A 26,553-nucleotide genomic window follows, 5' to 3' on the forward strand; every position below is an offset into this window, starting at 1 on the left:
GTCGAAGTGAGTATGGGCGCTCTTTAACTCCATCATCTTCAATTCACTTTCTATTGCAAAATGGTGGCCCCTCTCTCTGTAACTGCTGCTGTCAGACTTGTCATTTTGCTCTAAAGATGTTCATAACCCGCTCTGCATGATCTTGCGGATTTTATGTCACTATTTTGTCCTTGAAATCAAGATGTGAATATTAATAACGGACCAGTAAGATGTTCCTGCTAGTTTTAGGAATATTACTTTCAACAGCCTCACTCCTCACTCCTGATTGGCTCTTTGGTTGCTATGATATATGTACTCAGATTTCCAAATATGGATTTTAGTGCAAAATAAGCAAAGTCCCATATTTGGTTTTATTTGGAGCTATGGGCGACGTCGCACTCTCTCAGTCCACTTATTCATGGTAGTTTTCCATTTTTCCCAAAAAACTGAATATGCCAAGTTAGACTTTCCAACATTAAAGGGAACATATTAAAAAAATGTATGACAAGAGGAGAAATTTCAATTTGTCAGCTGGACTGGACCTTTATCCATTTGACAAATTGAATTTCTCCTTTTGCCCTGGATTCTACCTGGATGACTGAGGGATTGTACACATATCTTAGGAAAAATGTACTTATACACAGATTTTTATTGTGAGTAATAAATGTGGTGGGTGTGATTGGTGGGTGGGTGTAGTTGTTGGTGGGTGTGGTGGTTGACGGGTGGCTCTTTGGTGTCATTGGCGGGTGCTTGATGAGTGTAGTTGTGTGGGGAAGGGGGGTTTGTTGGCGGGTGGGTGTGGTTGTTGGAGGGTAGTTGTGCAGGTGGGTGTGGTTGTTTTTTGGGTGCTTGTTGGGTGTAGTTATGAGGGTGGGCGTGGTTGTTGACAGGTATTTGTTGGGCATGGTTGTTGGTGGGTGCTTCTTGAGCGTGGTTATCCGGGTGGGTGCGGTTATTGGAGGGTGCTTGTTGGGCGTGGTTGTTGGCGGGTGCTTGTTGGGCGTGGTTGTTGGTGGGTGCTTGTTGGGCGTGGATGTTGTTGTGGGTGCTTGTTGGGCGTGGTTGTTGGTGGGTGCTTGTTGGGCGTGGTTGTTGGCGGGTGCTTGTTGGGCGTGGTTGTTGGCGGGTGCTTGTTGGGCGTGGATGTTGTTGGGTGCTTGTTGGGCGTGGTTGTTGATGGGTGCTTGTTGGGTGTGGTTGTTGGTGGGTGCTTGTTTGGCGTGTGGTTGTTGATGGGTGCTTGTTGGGTGTGGTTGTTGGTGGGTGCTTGTTGGACATGGTTGTTGGTGGGTGCTTGGGTGTGGTTGTTGGTGGGTGCTTGTTGGACATGGTTGTTGGTGGGTGCTTGGGTGTGGTTGTTGGTGGGTGCTTGTTGGACATGGTTGTTGGTGGGTGCTTGTTGGTTGTGGTTGTTGGTTGGTGGTGCTTGTTGGACGTGGTTGTTGGTGGGTGCTTGTTGGACATGGTTGTTGGTGGGTGCTTGGTGGTTGTGGTTGTTGGTGGGTGCTTGTTGGTGTTGTTGGTTGTTTGGGTGCTTGTTTGGGTGGGTGGTTGTTGGTGGTGTGTTGGGTGTGGTTGTTGGTGGGTGCTTGTTGTTTGGTGTGGTTGTTGGTGGGTGCTGGGTGTTGTTTGTGGTTGTTGGTGGGTGCTTGTTGGGTGTGGTTGTTGGTGGGTGCTTGTTGGACATGGTTGTTGGTGGGTGCTTGTTGGGTGTGGTTGTTGGTGGGTGCTTGTTGGGTGTGGTTGTTCTTGGGTGCTTGTTGGGCATGTTTGTTGGCGGGTGCTTGTTGGACGTGGTTGTTGGTGGGTGCTTGTTGGGTGTGGTTGTTGGTGGGTGCTTGTTGGGCGTGGTTGTTGGTGGGTGCTTGTTGGGCGTGGTTGTTGGTGGGTGCTTGTTGGGTGTGATTGTGTGAGTGGCCGTGGTTGTTGGAGGGTGCTTGTTTCGTGTGGTTGTTGGCGGGTGCTTGCTGGGCATGGTTGTTCATGGGTGCTTGTTGGGTGTGTGTGTGTTTGTTGGCGGTGTGGTTGCTTGTTGGGCATGGTTGTGTGGGTGTGTGTGTGTGTTTGTTGGCGTGTGCTTGTCGGGTGTGGTTGTGTGGGTGCCCATACCTGCTGTGGGTGCTGTAGGTGCTGTACTTCTTGTCCTTGAGTGAGTGCAGGTCGGCCTCGGCGCTGTGGCTGTGGTGGAGCAGGCTGGCGCTCAGCTGTAAGATGGGAGCGTCCATCTGGGGGGAGTGGGCGTAGGTTGTCCCGTCGCTGGGGAACAGGTCGGGGGGGTACGGGTGCTCCTCACTGCCCCCCTGGCTCTCACGCTGGTAGGGAGGCGCCGACTGGAGGCTGGCCTGGTCCGAGTCTATGGAGTAGATCTGTCGAGGGGAAAAAGACAGTCAGGCAAAAGTGGGCGGGGGTAGGTGGTTAGACTCTTGACCCAAAGTGGCAAAACTGATACTCTGAAGCTGAACTGCAAGCACTGCTCTGTCTGAAGCTTTACTCTTTTCCTCAGATTAACCTTTATTATGAATGTTGAAACTTTAATTCATCTTGAATCTTTAATTTATTTAAAGCAGTCTGACAAGATAGAGAGCTACAACAGGAGAGCTGACTTGTGCTAGACCATGGAGCTATAATAAAAACTGGATAAGCCCCTCCCCCTTTGTCCTGGCTCGAGACCGACTAGTGGCCGCTCCAGGTACTGCAGCTTCCAGGGACTTGGGCCCAGAAAAAATTCTCCCGTAGAACCCCAATGGATTTTTTGAGAATTCAAACTGCCTGTTTTTAGCTCACAGGGAATCCACAGTTTCACAAAGATCAGATTTTGTAGGGATTACTTTCTATTTTCACAACATAAACTTAAAAAAAAATAAATTAATCCTTAAAGCACCTAAAAGTTAGCTTTGTAAGATTTAGTCTAGCCCCGCTCTGAGCCCGCACTAGCTCATCCGTATAGGCTCTATTCACGCTTACGTCACAAACCAGATTTGGAAAGATGCAATTACAACTTCTGGTGTAGTTCCCAACACTGGGCTCACTGACCGACTGTGATAAAACCCATTGAAATAAAGGTGATCAGCAGTAAAATGAAGACTGCATAAGTATGTGCTGTTTGGAATCATCTTGAATTGGGTGTCCTCATCTCTTCTAATCGCATGTACCCAGTGCACTCGGACTTCAGCGTCAGTGGGGAAATGATGAAAACTGAGGTATGGTTGTAACTAGACGGCTGTAAACTGTCTAGTGTATTTTGATTCCTGACCTAGTCGATGGAGAGAAATGAAATTGAGCGGAGGGCACTAGGTGGCGCCAGTCTGGCTAGGTCAGACTGGTAAGAGTTTAAGTCATGACTAAGCAATGAAAACGTAGGCTGAATGTGGCTTTAGAGCTGGACAATGTCTAGGTTAAGTCACTTCTAGGTCCAACCAAAAACTTCCCAGCTGATTTTTACCTTTGTTTTTGTTCCTTATTCATCAAAAGTGAATTTAATCACAAACTCTGGTCTTCGCCTAGCCTATCTTGTTACCTCAGGCTCCCTCGTACACTTTCTGTCACAGTTATAGCCAGATATCCATGCTTATAACCTTGTTAGCTTTAAATGGCTGCAATCTCTTTTTAATGTGAGATGTGCCGGCAATAAAAAAGAGGAAATACTGAATATGTTCATTGTTTTCAGTCAGCTGATGGACCCTGAAGTGACATTGCTTTATATTACAACTATATCATAACAGACATTGAGTTATTGTATCCACATTCTGACTCCAGTTTTTGAAGAGGAACACTACACCATGGTTAAAAGCTCTGAAAAGCCCATTTAGCATGATATGTGCCCTTTAACTTACAATTCTAAGGCGAATTCTAAGCAGCACAATCCCTCTATAAATATTTTTGAAAATGAAAAATAAAATAGAGTCAGAATACAAAGTGGAGAATATCTTTTTGACAAGGCTAGCTCTTTTGGAAGCTGCATTTTTTTAGGCAATTTATGAATTTGGCAACTCAGCCTTGAAGCACTCAGATTCTCCCTCAGTTCCTTGTGTTGATTTTTTGCTGCTTTCAGCTTGTGGCACTTACAGAATGTGTTGGCAGTTTCAGCACCATTAGAAGTGAAGTGAGGAGTGATCCGGAGAACTGCTATATCTAAAAGTACTACGCCAAGTTTTATTTTAAATCATTCAGGAAAAAAAGGTTAAAAGGTTATGGTGTCTTTATTTTATCTTACTTTAGACTGTATTTACATTCACTATTTATTCATTGTTTCATGTTGTAGCGTATCTCCAAAGCAAAAACTTTGTGAATTTTTTATGAGTGATGATTTTCAGAGTTTTTTTATCGTTCTTTGGGGTCCGAGCTATTTCACTTTTCCTGAGAATATTTGGATATAATATTTGAATCTCTGTTTATTTCTGTTGGGTAATGATGATTAAAGGTTCTGTATTAAATAAAATAGACTCTTGTCAGGTTTAAGACATGTTTTAATGCTGTTGTCTCATCGAAAACGTACCTGGAGTTGTGTTTCATTCACACGTGTTTGAGTAAAATGCTCTGTTCCACCTTGTGATGTCATGCAGTTGTCGTTTTCAAGTTAACAGCTAGTGTTTACCTTTAGTTCAGTAGAGATTGGCAATTCCAGGGCTGAAATGATCCAAATGATTCTAGTGAGCGAGTATGGAGTTTAAAAACACAGTGGAGCACTTCCTGTATTAGGCGGAACAGAATGTTTTTGGTTTGAGAGAAGAACACAGCCTAAATATGCAGGGTTTGTGTCTTAAACATGTGTGAACTTCAGGTGTGTTTGTGATGAGGAAACAATAATATAACATAGATCCAGGGTTCCCACAGTCATGGAAATCCTGTACAAGTCATGGAAATTGAAAATGTAATTTTTCAGGCCTAGAAAAAGTCATGGAATTTTGTAAATTCAGTGAAAGTTTTGGAAAAGTCATGGAATTTGAGTATCTCGCAACTCCAGTGTTCTGTTAAGTTATCATTATACTATTATGATTATTTCTGAACATCTGCGCCTTTTGTTTAAAAGAGACGACAATAAATGCACTGACAGTCTTCTGAATGTTTAAAAACTATATGGTCAATGTTGAGACTAATGCGTTATAAAAGTAACAAATTACTGTAGTGCATTGCTTTTTGCTGTAACGCAGTAATGTGGCATTACAGGGGAAAAAATGGTAATATTTTACTCAGTACAAATGTCAGTAACAATAACAATAAGTTACAATGCTTTTTTAACCTGGATTGAAGTAGTGGGTTTTTCTTCATACAAATTCATTAAAATCACCGCGATATCAGCAGCGATGAAATGTCAGAGACCGGCCAATGTAGACCGTCACCACAGTAGTCCTTGTTTAGACCTGGTTTATACCTGGTTTAGTCCTGGTTCAGTCCTGGTACAGTCCTGGTTTAAACCTGGTTTAGACCTAGTTTAGTCCTGGTTCAGCCCTGGTTTAGACCTGGTTTAGTCCTGGTTCAGTTCTGGTTTAGACCTGGTTTAGACCTGGTTTAGTTCTGGTTCAGTCTGGTTTAGTCCTGGTTCAATCCATTGTACAGCGCAAAAATTCAGCATCTTCAAAGTTATTTTGGTGAAAGTACCTTAAAAGTAATGCAATAGTAATGTAATGCCTTATATTTTAAATACAGTAATATTGTAATGTAACAAATTACTTTGAAATGACAGTAATAAGTCATAAATAACACATTACAGTTTCAAAGTTACTTGCCCAACAGTGTATATGGTAATACCATAGTGATAAGGTGAGTGGAAAGGGTTAACATTTCATATTCTGCCTTAAAAGTCTGATCTATTCTACACATGTAGGTGCTGTAAAGTCATGGAAAATTCACTTTAGGTCATGAAAAAGTCATGGGAAAGTTTAGAAATGTTGTCAGTGAAAAAGAGTGAGAACCCTGTAGATCAGAAACTAGTGTCATATGGGCCCTTTACATGGCTATATAAAAACAGCTTTTAGCAACATGATAACAAACTTTTTCTTTTCTTGACAGTCCAACAAGGGATAACTTTCGAAATTCTTCAGCTAAAATCTTACCTTCCCCCCTCCTACACTCCCTCCTCCTCCTCCCCTCTTCCTCAGCTGATTGACGGGCTTGAACCCGCCCCTGGTCGCCATGGAGTCTGAGTCCTTGTGAGAGGGGGGCCGGCTGGAGCACTCCGATATGTCCGAGTGCGGGGGCTCTTCGGGCAGGTACCTCTGGCTCTTCATCTGCGGGGGTCCGGTCCCCTGTCCCCCCGGCACCCCCGTCCCCCCGGGCCCCCCTGGACTCTGCGCCGCCCCTGGACTGACCGTTGCCGGCTGGGTCTTCAGGGTCTCCACGCTCTTCTTCCACAGGGCCCTGGGTTTGGAGGCTGCCAGGGCGGGAGCGGCGAGCCGTGACTGCCCGTTGTCGTTGGTGATGGAGAGCTGGGCGGTGGGCTTGTTGGGGCTGGTCTGGATGGGCGGACCCTTGGGTTGCCCGGGGAACGGCACGGCGTTGTTGAGCAGGTTCTTGTGGCGCCCGGTGGACAGTGACAGGAATCCCTGAGGACCGGCGGCGTTGCTATAGAGACCGGGGCCCTTCGGAGGCAGGCCGTGGAGCGAGTTACCTAGGAGACAAAGAGATAGCATGGATGCACAGCAAAGCATGAGTGAAAAAACTTGAAAGCACAATATTGTTCTTGGTCTATTTCTGGCTTTCAGATAACATAATGAACTATTTGTGTTGACTGAGACAGAGGCCGGAGATTTTTGTGTGCAGTTTATCGCCAGTAAAAAGCTGTTTCAACATTTCAGAATTTACTTTTTTTTACTTATTTTGAAAAGAGCAAAGAAAGGGTTAGTTAATCTAACGCAGCCTAGAGATGATTGGTTTGCATATTGACTCAACATGTGAAGATCTTTGTCTCCATGGAGATTGTTAGTGCATTAAATTGATCTCCAATCAGGTCAGGTCCGCTGCAGGTCAGATCTGTGAAGAAGGGAGTGTGCTCACAGTGGGAATGCATTTCTTTCAAGGTACTTACTAGCAACAACAAAAAAAACGTGTAATTGAAAACAGGGAGATTGAGCATTTTGAGCTTTGGAGATGTACACAAATAACAAAGGATTACTGTATTTTCAGATTATAAAGCGCATTTAAAATCAAAATTCAACATTGCGCCTCATAATCCGGTGTGCGCCTTATGTATTCATTCTGGTTGTGCTTACTGACCTCAAACCGATTTTATGTGGTACATGGCGTTCTGTCAAAATGTTTTAGTACCACTTTGGTAAGATACAAAGCTACGAAGCCGCACCGCTTGATGGATTGTCGGAGCATTATAGCTACCGTAGTTAGGAGCCTTGCAGAGTAAAGGGTGAAGTTTAGTTCTGCCTTGACTCAACGCACACTGCCGCCATCGCCTTGTTGTGTTGCCGTGTTGAGGTCTACAACCGCCACAACACTAGGAAGTGAGGATTTAAACCTGGCATTCGAGTAAACCAGGGGTCAACAACTTTAAATACTCAAAAAGCCATTTGGAGCGTCTCCCACAGAAAAGAAAACACCCAGAGCCACAAAACCCTTTTGACATTTAAAATAAGGAGAACACCGCATATATATTTTTTTACCTGTATGCTATAAAAGACTATATTGTGTTGCATTTATGAAATCAATGAAATGTAACAGAGAATATATGTCCATTCATTTATACAGTCTGTGTGTCCGAGCTGCAGACTTATAATCTGTGAAAAGTTTAACATGAATCTCCAACGTGATAGAAGCACAGAACAGACTCAGCATCAGCAGAACTCCCCTCTGCCACAGAAAGAACACTCATATTCCACTGAGTCGTGTCCTTTAGTCTGACAGAAGCGTCAGTGCACAACGAGCTGTTTTTTCAGCACTTATAATTTATACCAATTAGCCATGTGGTTTTAAGTTTCGTTTCTGTAAAGTCTGAACAAATGTGCGCAAAGCTGCATTAAACACATTATTACTCAATGTATATTTGAGTCCTCGTAGGAACGAACTTAAATTATCCACCTACATTCACATTCACATTCATAATCCACATTCACCAAGACAGGGAGGCAACGGCGGGCGAGTTACATCACGATCTGCCAATGGATCGTGGACGTCTGGGCTAAGGATCAGTCTCAAGTGTCGTTCGTTTGTTTCGCTTAATGTGCCTTATAATCCGGTGCACCATATGTATGAAAATAGACGTGAGAATTCAACATTACTGATATTGCGCCTTATAATCCAGCGCATCTTGTAGTCAGAAAAATACAGTACTCAGACATGTGTGAATGAAACGAAACACAACTCCAAGTCTGTTTTTGAAAAGGTAACAACATTATAACATGACTTAAAGCTCATAAGAGTCAATTTTGCGTAATATAGGACCTTAAAATATCCATAATTTTGTGTCCTGTATTTCTTGTTTCCTCATAAGAATTTGGCGAGTACAGCACAAGGAGATGATCACTTTTTGCTGCGTGAGTCTTTGGCGTGGTAACCGTGGCGTCTTAACCGTAGCGTCTTAACCGTGGCGATACGCGGCGATCTCTGGCCCGGCTCGCGGCTAATGTATTCCTCAGTGTATAGCGTCCTTGTGGCTGACCCTCAATGGGATTACAGGGTGTGCAAGGAGAGCCCGGTCACCCCATAGAGAGCGGCGTACACTCCAATCACGGCAGTAATTACACCTGCCCCGCGTGCCTTTGCCCACGTCGACTCCGGCTCCGCTCACATGATGACATTCTGAAGACCGGATGAGTTTAAAATGGAGATGGAGGACAACTTGTAATCGTATTAGAATTGGCCGTCCACTTGTCCGCATGGATGTGGTATTGGTTTGTCCGGAACGTTCCACAGTATGGTATTTAACTTATCGAACTTTTTTTCTTTTTCAGTTTATTGCTCAAACAAAATCTTAAGAATATGTGGCGGGGAAAAGAGCTGGGGTGACTCTGTAATACATTTAAATTTCATTATTTATATATAATCAAACCTTATCAGCCATCGGTTGCTCTGGATTCTAAATAATCGGTATCTGCAACAGCCAAAAAAAAAAAACCCCAAAAACATATTGGTCACTCTCTACTCTTCATAGATCTGAGCTGTAACTTGATCTGAGTGTCACCTGCCTATATTCAGGCTGAGACAGAGTCCTGCACAGGTCCATTTTAGGAGACCCGATCTCACCCGCACCCACGCGATTCAGCACCACACCCGCCCGTTAACCCGTGATTTTATCAAAGTTAAACCCTCACCCGCCCAGACCCGTTGCATTCCACCCGTTACCCAGCCGTGCCTGTGATAAATCACAGACAGATAAAAAGCATTTTAAGTGAAGCATCCATCAGAGTATGAACTGAAAAGTTACGACTTCAAGAATTACAATCACCAAATGAAATGAATCAGTTACACTTTCTTCAGTATAAATATGAATTCACACTTCATCATCACTTCATAGGCATTATTTACTGAGCAGAAGAAACATTGATCGAGATGCCGGATTTTTGCACCGCACACGCCACAAACTGAACCAGGACTGACCCAGGACTGACCCAGGACTAACCCAAGACTGAACCAGGACTGAACCAGGACTAACCCAAGACTGAACAGGACTGAACCAGGACTGACCAGGACTGACCCAGACCAAGACTGAACCAGGACTGACCAGACTAACCCAGGACTGACCCAGGACTAACCAGACTGAACCAGGACTGAACCAGGACTGACCCAGACTGACCCAGGACTGAACCGACTAACCAAGACTGAACCAGGACTGAACCAGGACTGACCCAGGACTAACCCAGGACTGACCCAGGACTAACCCAAGACTGAACCAGGACTAACCCAAGACTGAACCAGGACTGAACCAGGACTGATTCCCAAACTGTACCAGGACTAAATCAGGACTGAATTAGGACTAAACCAGGACTGACCCAGGACTCATTGTCGGGACAGGTCCGTTGAGTGACCACAGGCGAAAGAACCGGCGCAGAGCTACACGCCGCACGGAGGTAAGCGCTGCGATTTGCGGACACTTGCTTCACAGGCTAGGGGTTATCTGTCTCTCTTAAGTCCAAGATTAGTCCTGGTTTAGTCCTGGTTTAGTCCTGCTTTAGTCCTGACCCGCCCGTATGTTATCACTACTTGCCCGCATACCCGCCTGTAAAACTTCATAAAGTGCCCGTTTCAGCAACTATTTGCCCATACCATCGGTGCAGGACTCTGGGCTGAGACACATTTAATATCACACAGCATTTGACGTGAAGTCCATAGGGAGAAGCAGGTGTTGGACTGAACACCAAAAAAGCCAGGCATTTTTAACAACAATACTATCCACTTTGCACTTGAAGAGGTTTTAATAACTTGCATATATAGAATTATGGGGCATTGTAAATTCAAAGGCCGTTTTCTGAAATTGGAGTTTTTTTTCTCATAAGGACAAAAGGATCAGGCTTTAAAGTAGCTTATCTAAATACACCAAACTTCCAAAATGCTTATTTTAAACGATTTTGACAAAACCTACAAAAGATTTCTTGATTTAATTCCAAGCCTGATTTATTAAACTAACATAGTGAAGGTGACCGTGTAATGTAATGTAAATGTAACTTCCACGGTCGACAAAATGAAACAAAATTAGAATTTTTTGGAGTTTGGTGTGAGATTTTATTTAATATATGCAAAGTTCCCTCTGTAAATTCTTTTGTATCTAATATGATAATAAAAAGAAGGAAGAAGTTTTAATCTGGCTCCATCTATTATTGATATTAAAATGTTCCAAATGTGGGTCATTCTGGCCATTTTTACACATAAAACGTCTTATTTTTTATATAAAACATTAAATAACTTTTTTTATTTTTCTTATTTTTATGCGAGTAAACTACAGCAGACGTTTCAATTTCATATCTCTATATTCATCTGCATCTCCCCGAGAACAAAACACCCCAAAGAACACTTGGACTCAGACCCCCCTGATTCCCCCCACCCCAAAAAAGACTGTCTTGTGTCTTGCACTATTTGTCTTTTCACTATTTACCTTTTATTTTTTATCTATTACACTTGGGATAATGAGAAACATAATTTCGATTTGAGAATTGACAATAAACTTTGAACTTGAACTTAATTTTTTTCCCTATTTACCTGTAATATCTCACCGTAAGAAAAAATCTGAAACAGTTTTTTGCATAATTTTGTCTGCTCACAATCACATAAGTGTTAATAATCAAGCTGAATATTTGTGCCAAGTTTTATTTTTCAATTTTATGGTGTAATAAAAAAAACAACAACAACAACATTACAAATTAGATGAGAAAATAGTGTAATAAGGGCGCTTTAACGTTCTGCCAACACAACTTCTGATTTTACATATCATATTGTATCCATAAAGACATTTCCCGGTGCATCGGAGCGTTCTCGCCTTGATTTAGCGCCTCGCCATGACGACCTGCCGCGTTCCCGTCGCCGTGGGGAGGGGAGGCGGGAGGGGGGACGGGTTGAGATGGAGGGTGAGGGCTCTTTTGCACAGATGACACCGGTTTAGATTAAGCTCGCCGTGATGGCCGCCGAACGTGACGGGATTATTACGATGTGACAATGACGGCGCCGCCTTTAATATAGCCCCGTGTAATAACGCCGCTCGCACGATGTCATCTCCGCCGCACAATGGATGAGCTGGAGTGACAGAAGAAGTACATCTCCACTGTCAACTAGCCCAGCGTCGATGTTATGAATGGGACGAGCGGTGTCTTAAAGTATATGGACTGCATCGTCTTAAAAGTCCTATATTACGCAAAATTGACTCCTGTGAGCTTTAAATCATGTTAGAAGCATAAGTGCTACCTCCTCAAAAACAAACCTGGAGTTGTGTTTAGTTTCATCCACACATTTAATACAGGAAGTGCTCCATTGTGTTTCAAAATCCCACACACCTTCACTAGAATCATATGGACATTTTCAGCCCCGGAACTGCCAATCTCTGCTGAACTAAAGGTAAAACGTAGCTGTTGATTTGAAAACTACGACTAAAACAAATATTGAACACAGTGCGTACATGAGCTGTCAGCAGTAGTGCAGTATTTTCTAAAGCTTTAAAACAACATTTTTATATTGAAGGGTTGCTGTTAAACTTTTGAACTTTGAACTTCAAATGAATTGTCTGAAATGAATTGTATAGTCTATAATGTATAGTGACTGTATACAGTAGTCAGTGTTGGGGAGTAACGGATTACATGTACCGGCATTACGTAATCAGAGTACAATTTATGAGTAACTGTATTCAGTTACAGTTACTGTTTCCATGAATGGTAATTGGATTACAGTTAATTTGTTGAAATAAATGGATTACACGGCAGTATGTTCCTGTTTTCACATTTCGGGCTAAACCAAGACTAAACCAAGACTAAACCAGGACTAAACCAGGACTAAACCAGGACTAAAACCAGGGCTAAACCAAGACTAAACCAGGACTAAACCAGGTCTAAACCAGGACTAAACCAGGACAAAACCAAGACTAAACCAGGACTAAACCAGGTCTAAACCAAGACTAAACCAGGACTAAACCAGGACTAAACCAGGATTAAACCAGGTCTAAACCAGGACTAAACCAGAACTAAACCAGGACTAAACCAGGTCTAAACCAGGACTAAACCAGGATTAAACCAGGTCTAAACCAAGACTAAACCAGGACTAAACCAGGTCTAAACCAGGATTAAACCAGGACTAAACCAGGTCTAAACCAGGATTAAACCAGGTCTAAACCAGGTCTAAACCAGGTCTAAACCAGGACTAAACCAGGACTAACCCGGGCCTAAACAATATGACACTTAACAGTAGGATGGACATAACTGAAGGCAGCAGTGATCTCATATAAAAATCATTTCTCTATCAATAACATTTTTAATCTGGTTAAGGAGAGGCTGCTCTTTTTCTTGTCTTTTATCACATAAAACATTTTCATCTTTGCTTCTCTACAGTAAACAAAAGTCTGTTCATGGAGACTTGGGCTCAACAAAGAGAACAAACAAGAATTTTCAGGATGTGTTGCTACATTCATGTAGTTTTAAAAACATAACAATATCAAGTAATCCAAAGTATTCAGATTACTTTACTCACTTTAAGTAATTTAATAGATTATGTTACAAACTACATTTTGGGGTATGTAATCTGTAATCTGTAGGGGAATACATTTTAAAAGTAACCTTCCCAACACTGACAGTAGTGAGTGTGTTGGTGTTACATGTGCTTTTGTGTGACTGTTGCTGTTGCTGTACTTTCTCTGTCCTGTTGATTATTTTCATATTTACATTTAAATGTTCATTAATCACAAGGTGGAACAAAGCATTTTTAGAGACAGACCAATAATGCAGGATTACACAAACATGTGTGAATGAAACAAATCACAAAATCTGAGTCAGTTTTCCCAACATCCATTGTAAATGAGTTCCATTGCAATAGATAAATACTGATGCCTGAGAAAGTTTAATGTTTATTTTGTTATCTTATGAATATCACAAGCAAGCCATATCAGCATACCATACCTTCCGGGCTATTAGGCGTTCTGGATTATAAGGCGCACTGTCATTAAATTGTCTATTTTTGAACTTTTTTCACAAATAAACCGCACAGGACTTTAAACAAAACACAACAGTTGGATGGGTCAGTGGACTTTGTTTGGCGCGTTCACGGTGACTCTGGGCTTTGTTCAGTTGTGGCGTGTAGGGAGGGTGCTGTCTGGGACCAACGGATTGTCGGCGTTTTCGCAGAGACTCAGTTGTTCAGTTGTGTCTAAAAGTGGCACATTACACTCGCTTTTTCGGTTTGTTCCTCCGTTCCGTTCCTCGTCCACGTGGAGTGACGAGTGTGTTTGCGGGTGTTTTTCGCTGCGCAGTCGCTGTCTGCTCCGTGCATGTTTGCGTGCGCTGCGGGTGGTGCGATTTTGTAGTTTAGTGAAGTCGTGCTGGGACACCTGAGTGGATTCCTGTATAGGGCGCTCTGGATTGCGGGGCGCGCAGTCGTTTTTTGATGCGGTTGGAGGCTTAAGAGCGTGTCTAATAGCTCGGAAACTACGGTACATAAACTACTCCACTACTTAGAATGCTGCAATGAGAACTGTCTTTGATCATTTTGATATGTGCAGTTGTGTATGTGTAGAGAAAGAGAAACTACCTGAGGAAGTTCACATCAGGAATCACTAGGTCCTGTTAATAATTAGTCTGTTAACTAATGTTAGCTGTCGGCGACTCAGTTATTGCAGTTTGACTATTACACGTTCAGAAAAAAATTGTGTCTACTGCCAAACGATGTGAAAGAAAGTCTAAATGTCTCTACAATTTTTTTAGAAGACACTTTCTCTACACAGACACAACTTAACACATCAAAATGACCAAAAAACAATTCTCCCCGTTTACTGTGTGTTTAGAACCCTGATTTGATTGGCTGTTCCTTTGCACTTTCTCGAGGTGGAGGTCGGTTTTTCCATGTCCCGAGCACAATAGAATGCAGCATTATAACATGTCTGAAAGCTCACAAGAGTTTGTTTAATATAGCATGTTTAATCACTTCTTTTTGCCTGTGTTAAGTATTTTTTAATGAAGTATGCTGAGTGTTACCATGGTTACCTTTCATCATGTCCAGGATGCTGGGCTGTAGCAGGACCGTGTTGCGTTTGGGGGAGGATAGAGCGATGGACTTGGCTGACTTGAGCAGGTGCAGCATGTTGGCCTGGGGACTGAAGTCCAGCTCCGGGGACTTCTTCTTCATGTCGATGTGCACGCCGTGGATACAACTCCAGATGCCCTGCCACACACACACACAGGAAAGAGAGAGGGAGGGTTAATATTAGAAGGGTTCTTGACTCTCTAGTGGTGTTAAGTCCATAAATTTGGTATTCATGACTAACAGATATTTCAACAGATTTATTTAAACTCATTTATTTTTGCAGGGCTTGACAAAATTGTTGATTGGGAGTATGTTTATATCATGACGGTCTGAACAGAAGACTCGAAAGTGGCGTCGCGTCTTCACATTTTATTCCACGTTTAGAAAAGTTTTTCAAGAGGAAATCTGTGTGCACACGGTGACGCAAAAGTGTGTGGAATTCGATTGGGTATGCATGCCAACGGACATGTTTGTTTCTGTGTACTGTATGCACATAAACACATTTGCGAAGTGAGCAGATCTAACCAGAGTTTTGTGTCTTGGGCAGTGTAGACAGAAACTCTACGGTGGAGCGTGTTCAACTTTTTCACAGGCCCTCAACCAACAGAAAGTTAGAAAAACAAACAAAAAATAAAATAGAAAACAGAAATAGTCTGGCAGATTAACCAACATTTTCAGGAAATAAGCAAATCAATAACTTAGACTAAGGCAAGGAATAAGAAAACAAAACAAAACATTGAGATCTTTCATATGAGCTATTTTAAGTCTATTTTATGTAAAGAGACACATCTTTTTTGCTTTAATTTGGCTTTAGACAGATGTATACTGAACAAACTCAAGAAAAAGCGTGAGAGCCGAAGTAAGCAAACAAAGACTATACTGTAATACTGTATTTTCCGAAATATAAGTTGCACCAGACTTTTTGGGGAAATGTATTTTATAAAATCAGAGACCAGGAACCGACATTTCATCTTAAAAGTCAAGATCTAGTAATAACAATAGAACAGAGAACAACAGGCTGAAAAGGCGTGAATATGTTAATGTCACATATGAACAGTTCTTCAGATAACTATAGCATAAACAACAGAACACAAGTTTTCCAAACTCTCCATCTCACTGCAAATCACTAAATCCATTCAATTCTTCTTCCTCTGTGTCATTTCTGCGTGATCTTCAGAGATAAACCATAGATCCAGGAGGTAAACAGAGCGCCACTTCCTCTTCTGTGTTGCTGTTGTCAGACTCAGCATCAGTTCCAGCTAGAATTATTCTGGCCTTTCTGAATCCCAACAAGATGGTTTCGGTTGTCATTGAAGTCCAGGCTTTGTCAATTTCTCCAATGACTTCCAGGAAAGTTGCATGGCATACACTCCCAGTTGCTGTAAAGCTGTGTTCTCCATCCCCGCTTTCCATCAGTCCTTCACAAGTTTCTCGCTCACTCCAAACTTTGTTTTTGCTGCTCGATTACCATTTTCGGCTGAGTATTTCACTACTTGCAGCAGGACAGCGGCTTTTTCTGAAAGAGGCATGCGCAGTAGAACACGAAGTGGCAGTGGTACAGTACTAGCAGATACTGGCACACAGTCTGTCAGTCTGAAAATTTTTATATATAAGTTGCACCGTAAGTTGCAGGAAACACCCAGACCATGAAAAAAAGTGCGACTTATAGTAAGAAAAATACGGTAGTCTTTGCCTGGGATCTAGAGTACCTAGTCGTGGGTCTGCTCACTGGTGAATCTTCCCGTTTTCCGATGATTAGATATAATAAAAGGTAACATGGTGATCTAAATATGTTTTGTATTAGCAGTTAATATGCCATAGAAGGAAAATACCCCCTGATATTTTCTCTCAACACTCGCCGCAGTTTTTCGCATCTCCTCGGAAATTAGTTGATGATGTCAGCAAAGCGAGGGCCCTGAGTGCAAGGCCATGTACGCCACAGAGTCTCTCACCCCACCCCAACCAACCTCACCCCCACCCCGTACCCCACCGCCCCCAGCACCCCCACCCCAACCCAGACAAGCGCGAGGGGCACTCTTCAATAGTTAATGTGTGAAACGTCTCAGCTCGTCCGGAATAAAAGCGTACACAGACACAAGAATAAATAATGGAGGACACTGGGAAAGTTTGTATTAGTTTTATGAAGGAGGTGTGTAAGGGTCTGTCATCTGTATTAGAAATGTAGGGCGGTTTGAAAAGTTCTACTGGTCTGACCGAGGACAGGAGTATTTGAGGTAAATCGGCCAGACAAAGGCATCTGAGGTAACACAAAGACAGCAGAGGAGATCGAGAGACCCACTGGAGGGAGTGTGGACTTCAAGAACAAATGGTTTAAAGTGTTTTGATGTACTGTATGGTAAGTAAGGTAAACTTCTTTTTTTTTCCCTTTACTTTGCTTTTACTTTACCATGTGTATGGTAGAAAAGTTTAGCTGCAACCATGACACAATGAATAATGCACGAGCAAAGACTGGCCAAAAAGTTTTTAGATCGTCTGAAAACTCCAAAAAAAATACAAAATGGATTTAAGCAACATATTTTCAGAAGCCTGTGATCAATACGAGCGTTCATGGTCCTGTTTAGAGTTTGATTTTCAACAAAATGGTGAGAGTGGCTAACTGAAAAACTGCAGTTCCAGCTAAATCTCTTTTTTCTGGTCACATTGTGTTAAAATAAAGTTCAGATTAAAGTCTATTAAAGCTTTCAGACAGAGCAGCACCTAGAGTTAGTGTCAATGGGAGTGTTAGTGTTAGTCAAGGTTGACCAGATGTCCCAATAGATGCATCAAGAATTTCGGACTTGCGATCATTACGCAATGCACAGTGGGAAGGATTTTCCGAAAAAGTGAGCATCAAACCGCCATGTTTGTTTTCCCAGTGGGATGTGTCTATTGACAAAGCCGATCTTTTCAAGTCTTTTGATCCATATCACTTTTGTTTCTGGTTCTGATATTGTCATATTTTAATTTTGGGATTCGGACATTGTAATTGCGCTCCACATACTAAATGTTCGCTGCAAACTCGGGATGATTTAGGTAGTCAAAGGCTTCCTGTGGATCTGGAAACTGTTTGAACGGAGGTTTGCAGTCACACACATCTGATTCCCTTTTGCAGTTATGAAGTTTGCAAACTAATTTCTCGAGCCATTTTCCACTGTTAAGGCATCCAACAATCACACAATTATGATGTCTGAATCCCAAAACTAAAATATAACAATATCAGAACCAGAAACAAAAGTGATATGGTTCAAAAGACTAGAAAAGACTGGTTTTGTCAATAGACACATCCCACTGGGAAATCAAACATGGCGTGGTTTGATGCTCACTTTTTCAGAAAATCCTTCCCAGTATGTATTGCGCAATGACTGGAAGTCTGAAATTCTTGAAGCATCTATTTACCTGGGACTGTCCCTGTTTTGAGCCCTGTGTCCCCTGTCCCAGTGGATTTATCTAAAACCACTGATTTGTCCCAGTTTTATATCAGAAATGTCGCAGGTGTCCCTATTTTTGACCAATTTGATCCCTGCCAACAGTAAAGTTTTCACTTCTTTTGGTGAAATACAAAAAAGCTGCTTAAAAACAACCAAAACACAAAGAAAATGTGACTATACTGACACATGTTAATGGTCTGTTGAATAGTCTCTGCATAACAATTTTCCTTAATTACACACTCATTTCACAACTGTATTATTACAGTTACAGGATGTCCCAGTTTTTCATTTTGAAATTCTGGTCTTAGCCACAAAACATCACAGTCTATGAAAAGTCAGAGCTGATACATACATATCTCGATACAGTGAGCTTTCAATATGATACAATATATTTCAAATTGATTGGCAGCATCTGCTGGAGGTCCCCTGGTCCCGGTGCAAACAGTGGGGTGACCCTTCTCTTGCAGTGGCCGGTCCAAACTCTGGAACTCTCTGCCGATTGAGTTACGGTCCATCTCTGACCTGTCTCTGTTCAAAACCAATCTTAAAACATACTTATTTAGAATAGCTTTTAACACTTAGTGGCCCTGTGACACTTTCTTTATTTTAATGGTGTAATGTGTTGCTTTGTTTGTATGATGTTTATTGTTTTTTATCCTGTTTTAATGTTGTACAGCACTTGGGTCGACTTTGGTCGTTGGAAGCAGAGAAATAAAGTTTGACTGACTGATTGATTGATTCAATACATTTCAACAAAAATAAAGGCTAAATCATAGCTGTGATACTAAAAGTCTTTGTTAAATCACTTCTTGTGCAAAGTTCATATGAAACACCCGTTTTAGCCACGCTGGCACCACCTAGTAGTTCACAAAAACCTTAGAAGTGCAAGTTCGGGCACCAGCCAATCAGCCAAGAGCCATACATTCTGTGTTGTCAACGATTCCCGAGATGGAGGATTTAAAGTAGGAATAAAGACAATGTTTGCTGAATTTCATCGAGGAGAAAGACGTTATTGCCCTTCTTCCTACAGGATTTGGGAAAAGCTTAATATATCAGTTAGCCCTGTTAGAGGTGCATTACATACGTCACGACCAAATAGCAGTGATTGGTTAAATAATAAAAGTACCCGTCTACCATCGAGTGAACGAATTCTGACACTGCGAGGTCAAAGAGTTTCTACGAAGTGAAATCGGCTGATGAATCAGGCTAATTTTAATCATCAAACCAGTGAAAATGTCAAATGTGTTGCATAAACAAGTTTCCTTCCTCTGAACAAGCAACAAAACTGTAGCTGTAACAAAATAATTTTGTAAAATATACCAAAAAAACCCCTCTTGGCAATATATCGATAAAGCAGCCTATGATATCAATACTGTATCATCACAGTAAACAATACAATATATTGATTTTTCAATATTTTTGCACAGCCCAACTTGTAATCACCAACCAAGTATCTGCTCTGTGAAATGTTTTTATTTTTAGCTGTCCTTTTGAAATGAATGGGACAGAATGCAAATATCAGTATCAGTCTGAGTGCACAACAATTCTAAACTCATCACTCCAAGAAATATCTATTTTTCATGTCTTAGGCTGAAGTGGGAAACAAGATGGTAGCTGGAACCAAGACCTGTCCACACCAAGGAAATAAATGTAAAATATGTACTACAAATCCAAGCAGCTTCACTAAAGGGGTATGTTAAATTGTCTTCTATACATTTTTAACCATGTAGTATTGGTGTTATATGGTCCAGAATATGCAGGGAATCATTTGTATGGGTGCATTGTGTCATTATTGATTGTGCCAACATTAATATCAAGTCTGTCCACATAAAACGTTTGTGACTGAGTTTAAAACTGTGAAATGTTTCCTAAAGTTCCAGTAAGTACTACATCTACAACAAGGCCCAAACGCTACAACTACAACCAGATCCTAACCTTAAAATAAGGCTCTAACTCTACAACATGGCTCTAACTCTACTGCAATGTCCTAAATAGGAATGTTTATTTCCTTGTAACAAAAGCAAAATAAGACAAAACTGATCCAAATGTGTCATATAGCTGTTATTTATCGAACTACAGAAGAACTTTGTGTAAATACAAATTAAAACATTATGAGACTTTCTGGGCCGAGTACGACCAGTCTTGTTACATCAATTTATATCAACGAGGATATCGACTGAACCGATATTTGGGATATTTGGAAACCGATTTCCAATCCAGCAGATAGTATTAGCTCAGTTAATAGGCGAGTTTCATTGTTGACAAAAGTGTGCGTTGCATGCTGGGAATTACTTTGGTCGGCGGCAATAAACACTAATTCAACATGACGGACAGAGCGAGAAAGCTCGTAAAGGGTATTGATCCTGGTTATTTTTCCACTCTAACGGCAGAGGACCCAAGACCATTTGACCAGAAATTGGTCATAAGCATCGATGGACGGCAAATCACCCTTTTCAACCCCTACAAAGCCTGGACCAAACCAAATTTCTGGTCAGAATTGCCAACTACCTGGACAAATATTCACTTGGGCGATATCCACAATGACTTGGTAGAAACTCCTGGGCCATTCACAGCAGAAAAGATGAAAACCTCCAAGAGTCTCGATGTGTTGTTGAACTTGTTGGAGTCCACGGTTTGCTAGGATCTTCTACGTTTGCTCTGTGAATGTTTGAAAGCCATTTAATTCACCGTTAGTGGTTCTTTTCACTCGGAATACGAAAAAGACATTTTCCTTCTTCCTGTGCTTCTATTTGTGCATCAGATAATGCAGCAGGAATTTACCATTATCGGGGATAAATACGTGAGGTTACGCACTGTGTTTGACCGCTATCGTGTTTCTTGCCTCCGACCAAAATATTTCCCAGCATGCAGCGCGGGCTTTTAATGACAATGACGTCAGCTGAAACTCGCCTATTGCGTATCCACTGATCCGAAGGTTGGCCGTCTGAATCAACCTCTCAACATAAACATCACTGGTTGAGCGATCAGATCCACTGACTCACAGGTTGGCGGCACGGCTCAAACAAACCACAGATGAATGCTGTCATTGTGTCCTTGGGCAAGACACTTAACCTACCTCGCCCCGAGTGTCTGTGTACACTAATATATGAATGTGTGTGTGAATGGGTGAGTGGTTCCTAGTTGTGAAGTGCTTTGAGAGCTATTTAAAAATGTGGCCATAAAAATATGACCAGATATCTGAAACCAGTATCAGTGCATCTCTGGTCACAACAAGTCCCTGACCCTGCAGCTAGGGTTAAATGTTTGGGATAAAAACTCTTGTATTATGCAAAACTGAGTCGTGTGAGCTTTAAACCATGTTATAATGTTGTTACCTCATCAAAAACAAATCTGGAGTTGTGTTTTGTTTCATTCACACATGGTTGAGTAATCCTGCATTATTACTCTGTCTACATCTCCAAAGCTCCAAATACTCAGACTACCTTGTGATGTCATGTGGTAGGTTTCAAGTTAGCAGCTACATTTTACCTTTAGTTTAGTAGAGATGAGCAATTCTAGAGTTTAAATTATCCAAATGATTCTAGTGAAGATATATGGAGTTAGTTTCAAAGCCTGAGGCCCCGTTTACATGTACACGGAGACATTTCCCTTCGTTTGCACTCATCTTTTACACACAAAGGGCGAATTCGCCTCTGAAAACAAATCTTTCTAAAAACTCCAGCTAGAGTGGATATTCTGGAAAACTACGGTTTTATGTTTGCGTGTAAAGTGAGATAAATGGAGTTTTAGGAGCTGGCGCGCCGAAAGTTTGACCACTGTTTCCCTTTTGCTTTCTTCTGGTGCAAACGTCAGCAATTTTGCCACTTCTTTAACAGATCTGTGGAGAGGCGAGCCAGCCCCATAGGCTTGGTGTAGTTATGATGACACTCAATGACGTATTTGTGCGGGTTGATGTAAACCAGGGGTGTCAAACTCAAATTCACAGAGGGCCAAAATTGAAAAATGGGACTAAGTCTAAATACTAAATACTAAACTAGATATTTATTGAAAAATGTCGGCATTTCTCTTCTTTAGAAAAATGTCTCTTCTTTCGAGATATGCAATGTTAAAACTTTTCTTATTAAAAGAAATGTTTAATAATAGTTTTGCTTAAAGGTTGTATGGAGGATTTTTTTTGTTTCAAATTGTCGATGAAAGTTCAAAATAGAATTATAGAGATGCAGCAGCCTTTAATTATGATGAATTATAAGAATGAAAATCAACTGTGGAAGTGGTGGGGGCAGATAAACATCAGCCAATAAATAACAAGGCTACCTCTTTAACTATTGGCTGTTGGGTTGTCAATCAAACTCCCTACGTTTCTAGCATCACTGACTTGCTGGTGCACTGGGTTTACATGGTTTACGTTTGCTTCTCACGCACTTATGCTGTTTACTCAAGGAACACAGCGGTTCTTAGCATCTTTTTCAAACTGTAGCTTCCTCTCAGTTTGCACAAACTTTGTTGTAATGGCAGACAAGAATTCACGACCAGTTCGGCGCAAAAGACAGTCTGTTTTTGACCTCGCTGAAAGAAGAAGAGAAGGGGAAGAGGAACGAAGCGCGACATTTGAAAAAGGACAAACAGTCGCTGCATTTCTCTTTCCTTGGAAAATCTTCTATACAACCTTTAAGCATTGAATCCAGAACAAGCATAATTTAAAATAATAACAAAATTTTAAATAAATAATGTCTCTATAGTCTATCTGTAGCCGGCGGGCAGCTCTAATACATATTTGATATGATCTCACGGGCCAAATATAATTGTATCGTGGGTCAAATTTGGCCCCCAGGCTTGAGTCTGACATGTCTTCTGTAAACAAAAACTTTTTTAAAACAATGCTATGTGCACGATGTTATTTTGGATAACAGGGCGAGGGAGATATTCATTTCTAAACCTATGTGTAAACGTAGCCTAAATATGCAGGGTTTGTGTGTTAATGTTACACAAAATCGTAACTCACGGTCCGTTTGTGATGAGGAAACAACATTACAACACACATCAGAAAATATATGAACTCTCCAAAATATATGAACTCTCTGAACCCCGTGTAAACACAAGACTGCGCTCATTCCTATTTGTACACACGTCCAATATTGCACTGTATATAGATGAACCTTAAGTCCCTCATATGCACATTCTATACCACCACATACAGCCAGCAGTACATTTCCATCTTATCTTTGCATCCTGCCTTCATTTTCCTTCATTCTCTACTCTACGTCTGAGTAATTTTCGCTGTGGTTCGGAGAAATCTCGACATTGATTGCGTGTTTGTTTGCTGTTTGGCTAGCGCTTCAAACATACAAGTCTGTCTACTACTCTAATCTCAATAGCACAGCACCATTCGCAAACTAAATGACATGGCACTTTGCTTTTTTTTCCGTTTTCACACATGTTTAGCAGCAGCTCGCACCCCCAGCTGTTCGGTCCCTGTGAGCAGATGAAAACATTGACACGCGCTCTGCCAGTCTCTCGTCTGTGTGTGTTTTAAATAGCAGAGTAAGCCAGGCGCATGCAGAGTTACAGGGAAAGGCTAATGGACTTCAATGAGATTTGGACAGTTTTGGCAGCAGTGTTAATACTGAGGAAAACTAGCAGGTTTAGCTTCTGGCAACACAGGTTCAGTTATGATTCTGCTCCATGTTTAAAAGGGAAACTAAGCTCTAAATCCCCCTTTTTCACTACTAAAATGTGTATTGATACTTTGCAGCTGATGTCATCAACATTCCTTGAGGTTGTGATGCTAACTGTAGGCATTGCTCTGTCTGAAGCTCTGTTAGACTTTAATCTAAACTTTAATTTATCACAATCTAACCAGAAAGAGTTGGTTTTCTAGGAACTACAACAGGTGAGCTGATTTGTGCTTTTAAACAAATAAAATGACAGTAAATAAAATGACAGTAAAATTACTATGGGTGTAACTGTTCATGTATTTGTGCCGAAACATTTCAGTACGGGACTTCAGCGTGTTTACATTTCACCACTACATCTGCAGCTACACAGAGGCTCAGCTCATTAATATTCATGAGGGAACTCATGAGGGAAGCCCGTGATTGGGGTGGCAGTGTTCTGCACTTACTGCAGACAAGACAATTTCTGCTTTATAGTTATGGGCAGTTGCCATACTTAACAAAACCGAAGTACAATGAACTGTGAACCCTTTTTCTGTTAATCACTCCTCACTCACCTTTTTGTTGTGACTGTCATTGTTTTTTTTTTGTTTTTTTTCCCATGAGTACTGCCAGGCATTTCTGAGTACAAGCACCTGCCTGCAGGGAGCGGAGTTTGAAGTGTGGACACCTGTTAGACCACTCACACTGTTTTTATAATGTGTAATGGTCAGTTGAGCAGCTCTGTTTGAAGTGTGGTTGTGGGCAGAGTATTTGGTGTTTAGTCCCACTTTAAAACCATAAGTCTATATGCAGTTCCTTTAAACTAAATACTTCTCAATCTTAAAGCCCCAAACCAGATCATGGTGTAGAGTGGCTGAGAGGCTCACACTTTTGCTTTGTGGCAAGAAGGTTCCAGATTCAACTCTTGGGCCTTTCTGTGTGAAGTTTGCATGTTCTCCCTTTGCCTAGGTGTGTTTCCTGTAGGCACTCTGATCACAAAGACTGCAGCGGGATACGGCTGAAGACCACAGGCTGTGAAGTTGTGAAAGCGATTGTGTCAGCTGTTTCCTGTCTACAGTAAAACCACTCGCTTTGAGACTCTTCAGTGTTCAAAGATCAGAGCGCTGATCTTAGTTTAAATACAAAACAAACCTGTGTCATTATTATTTGTGAAACGTGGCGTAATACTTCAGATATATGATTTTTAATGCACAGAGGGCTGGAGATAAAGTACACAAAAGTAGAATCACTATCGCTTCATAATCTCACACAAAGACAAAAAGTCGGGTCATGCCTCCCCAAACTCAGGGAGAATCAAATCGCAGCCAAATTCTCTGTAATGTGTGGCGGCCTTAATTTAGACAACAGAATGTATACTAGTCTATGTGCTCTTATACTTGTTCTGATACAGCACAAGATTCTAAAGCTTCAGAAAAGGTTCATTTCTGTCCTGTGAATGGGATTTTTTTTTTGTATCAATACCTGCACAAATGAGGATCTGATTTTCAATACCTTTGACAGCCCAATGTTCATGACAGTTTGCCTCGTAGCACTGAAGGATGGATCAAATGCAGGAGACTATTTTTTCCATCGGAGGCAATAAAAACTAACTACAAAAACTATTATGCAATGAATCGACTAAATTAGCATGACACAAAAGTAAAACTAAAATGAGGGACACTTCAAACACCCCAAACTGAAATGTTAAAGACTTCATATATGTTTAATGCGATTTGGAGTGGCTCGTTGGAAGGTGGCATGGCAAGTGGGGCGGGTGCGGTTTTGGCAAAGCCCCCTCCGCCGATACGATACAGAAAAGAAGCGCGTTATGGAGGTCGTGGGGAGGACAGAGGAGATAAATTTGAGGTGACACTTGTTTCAATAGGATTTGACTGGGCTTAAGCACAAAGGGCTCAGAGTGTATGCAGTCATCGGGGATGGGCCTGTATAATGAATGGGAAGAGACAGGGTTTATGCCATTTATAGTGTGTTGGAATGGGCTCGTTTGAGGGGAGGCTGTAGAGAAGAGTCGTGAACGGGGGCTACGCGGGGGAAAGTGTTTTGAATAGTGATGGGACTCCCGGTAACGCATTAAAGATAATCACCTATCATCAAAATGCACGTCTTCACCACGTCCGTTCCTCTATTCCATCAGAAACAACTGTAGTACCAGCCACCATGACGGAGACAGGTACGGGTGCAGAAACAGTCCCTATACTAATGCTTAGTGGCACTTTGTACGTAAACAAAATGCTGCTAGTTGAAATAAGTCTGTTAGCATCATTAGTTTGACAGATACACTGGTGTGCACTGTGCAGGGTTATAAAGCAGGGAGAGGATGTGACTGTGGAGCTGAATGTGTCTGCTGCTGCTGCTTTCATTCAGAAGTGCGCTATAAATAACTGAACCAGGTCATCACTCACAGAATTCATTAGTGCAAATGATTAAAGCCATAATATTAAACGAAACAAACTATAAGATCATTCAATGTCCAAACTGCTGAGGATATATGGTTTTAGGTTTTTTCAGATGTGTGTACACCGAGCCATAATTCAAGTAATGTGTTCTACTCCATTCAGTGTAGTGAAGACTGCAGTGAATGTTACATTGGAGAAATGAAACAGCCACTTCACATGAGGATGTACCAACACAGACGAGTGAGCAACACAGGACCTCAGTCTGTTGTCCATCTGCACCTAAAAGCCATGGGCCACTCCTCTGAGGACAGTGAGGTGCAGATGTTTAGCCAAGCTGGCACCACCTAGTGCCTCTGCTCAATTTCATTTCTTTCCAGTGACTAGGTCAGGAATCAAAATACACTAGACGAGTCGCAAAAATCCCGGAAGTGCAAGTTCGGACTTGCAACAGCCAATCAA

General features: G+C 41.7%; 1 protein-coding gene across 1 annotated transcript in view; it reads right to left on the bottom strand.

Moving 5' to 3' along the window:
* Positions 1-26,553, bottom strand: part of LOC110158275 (glutamate receptor ionotropic, NMDA 2A-like) — a 457,669-nt gene that overhangs the window by 14,508 nt on the left and 416,608 nt on the right. Inside the window, 3 exon segments of the mRNA XM_055158022.1 lie at positions 2,089-2,345; positions 6,033-6,586; positions 14,586-14,772. Of these exon segments, the coding sequence (XP_055013997.1) occupies positions 2,089-2,345; positions 6,033-6,586; positions 14,586-14,772 (998 nt within the window).

This window comes from Boleophthalmus pectinirostris, unplaced genomic scaffold (assembly GCF_026225935.1).
Source record: "Boleophthalmus pectinirostris isolate CB_2022bp ecotype Guang Dong unplaced genomic scaffold, ASM2622593v1 HiC_scaffold_22, whole genome shotgun sequence".
Taxonomy (NCBI): Eukaryota; Metazoa; Chordata; class Actinopteri; order Gobiiformes; family Gobiidae; genus Boleophthalmus; species Boleophthalmus pectinirostris.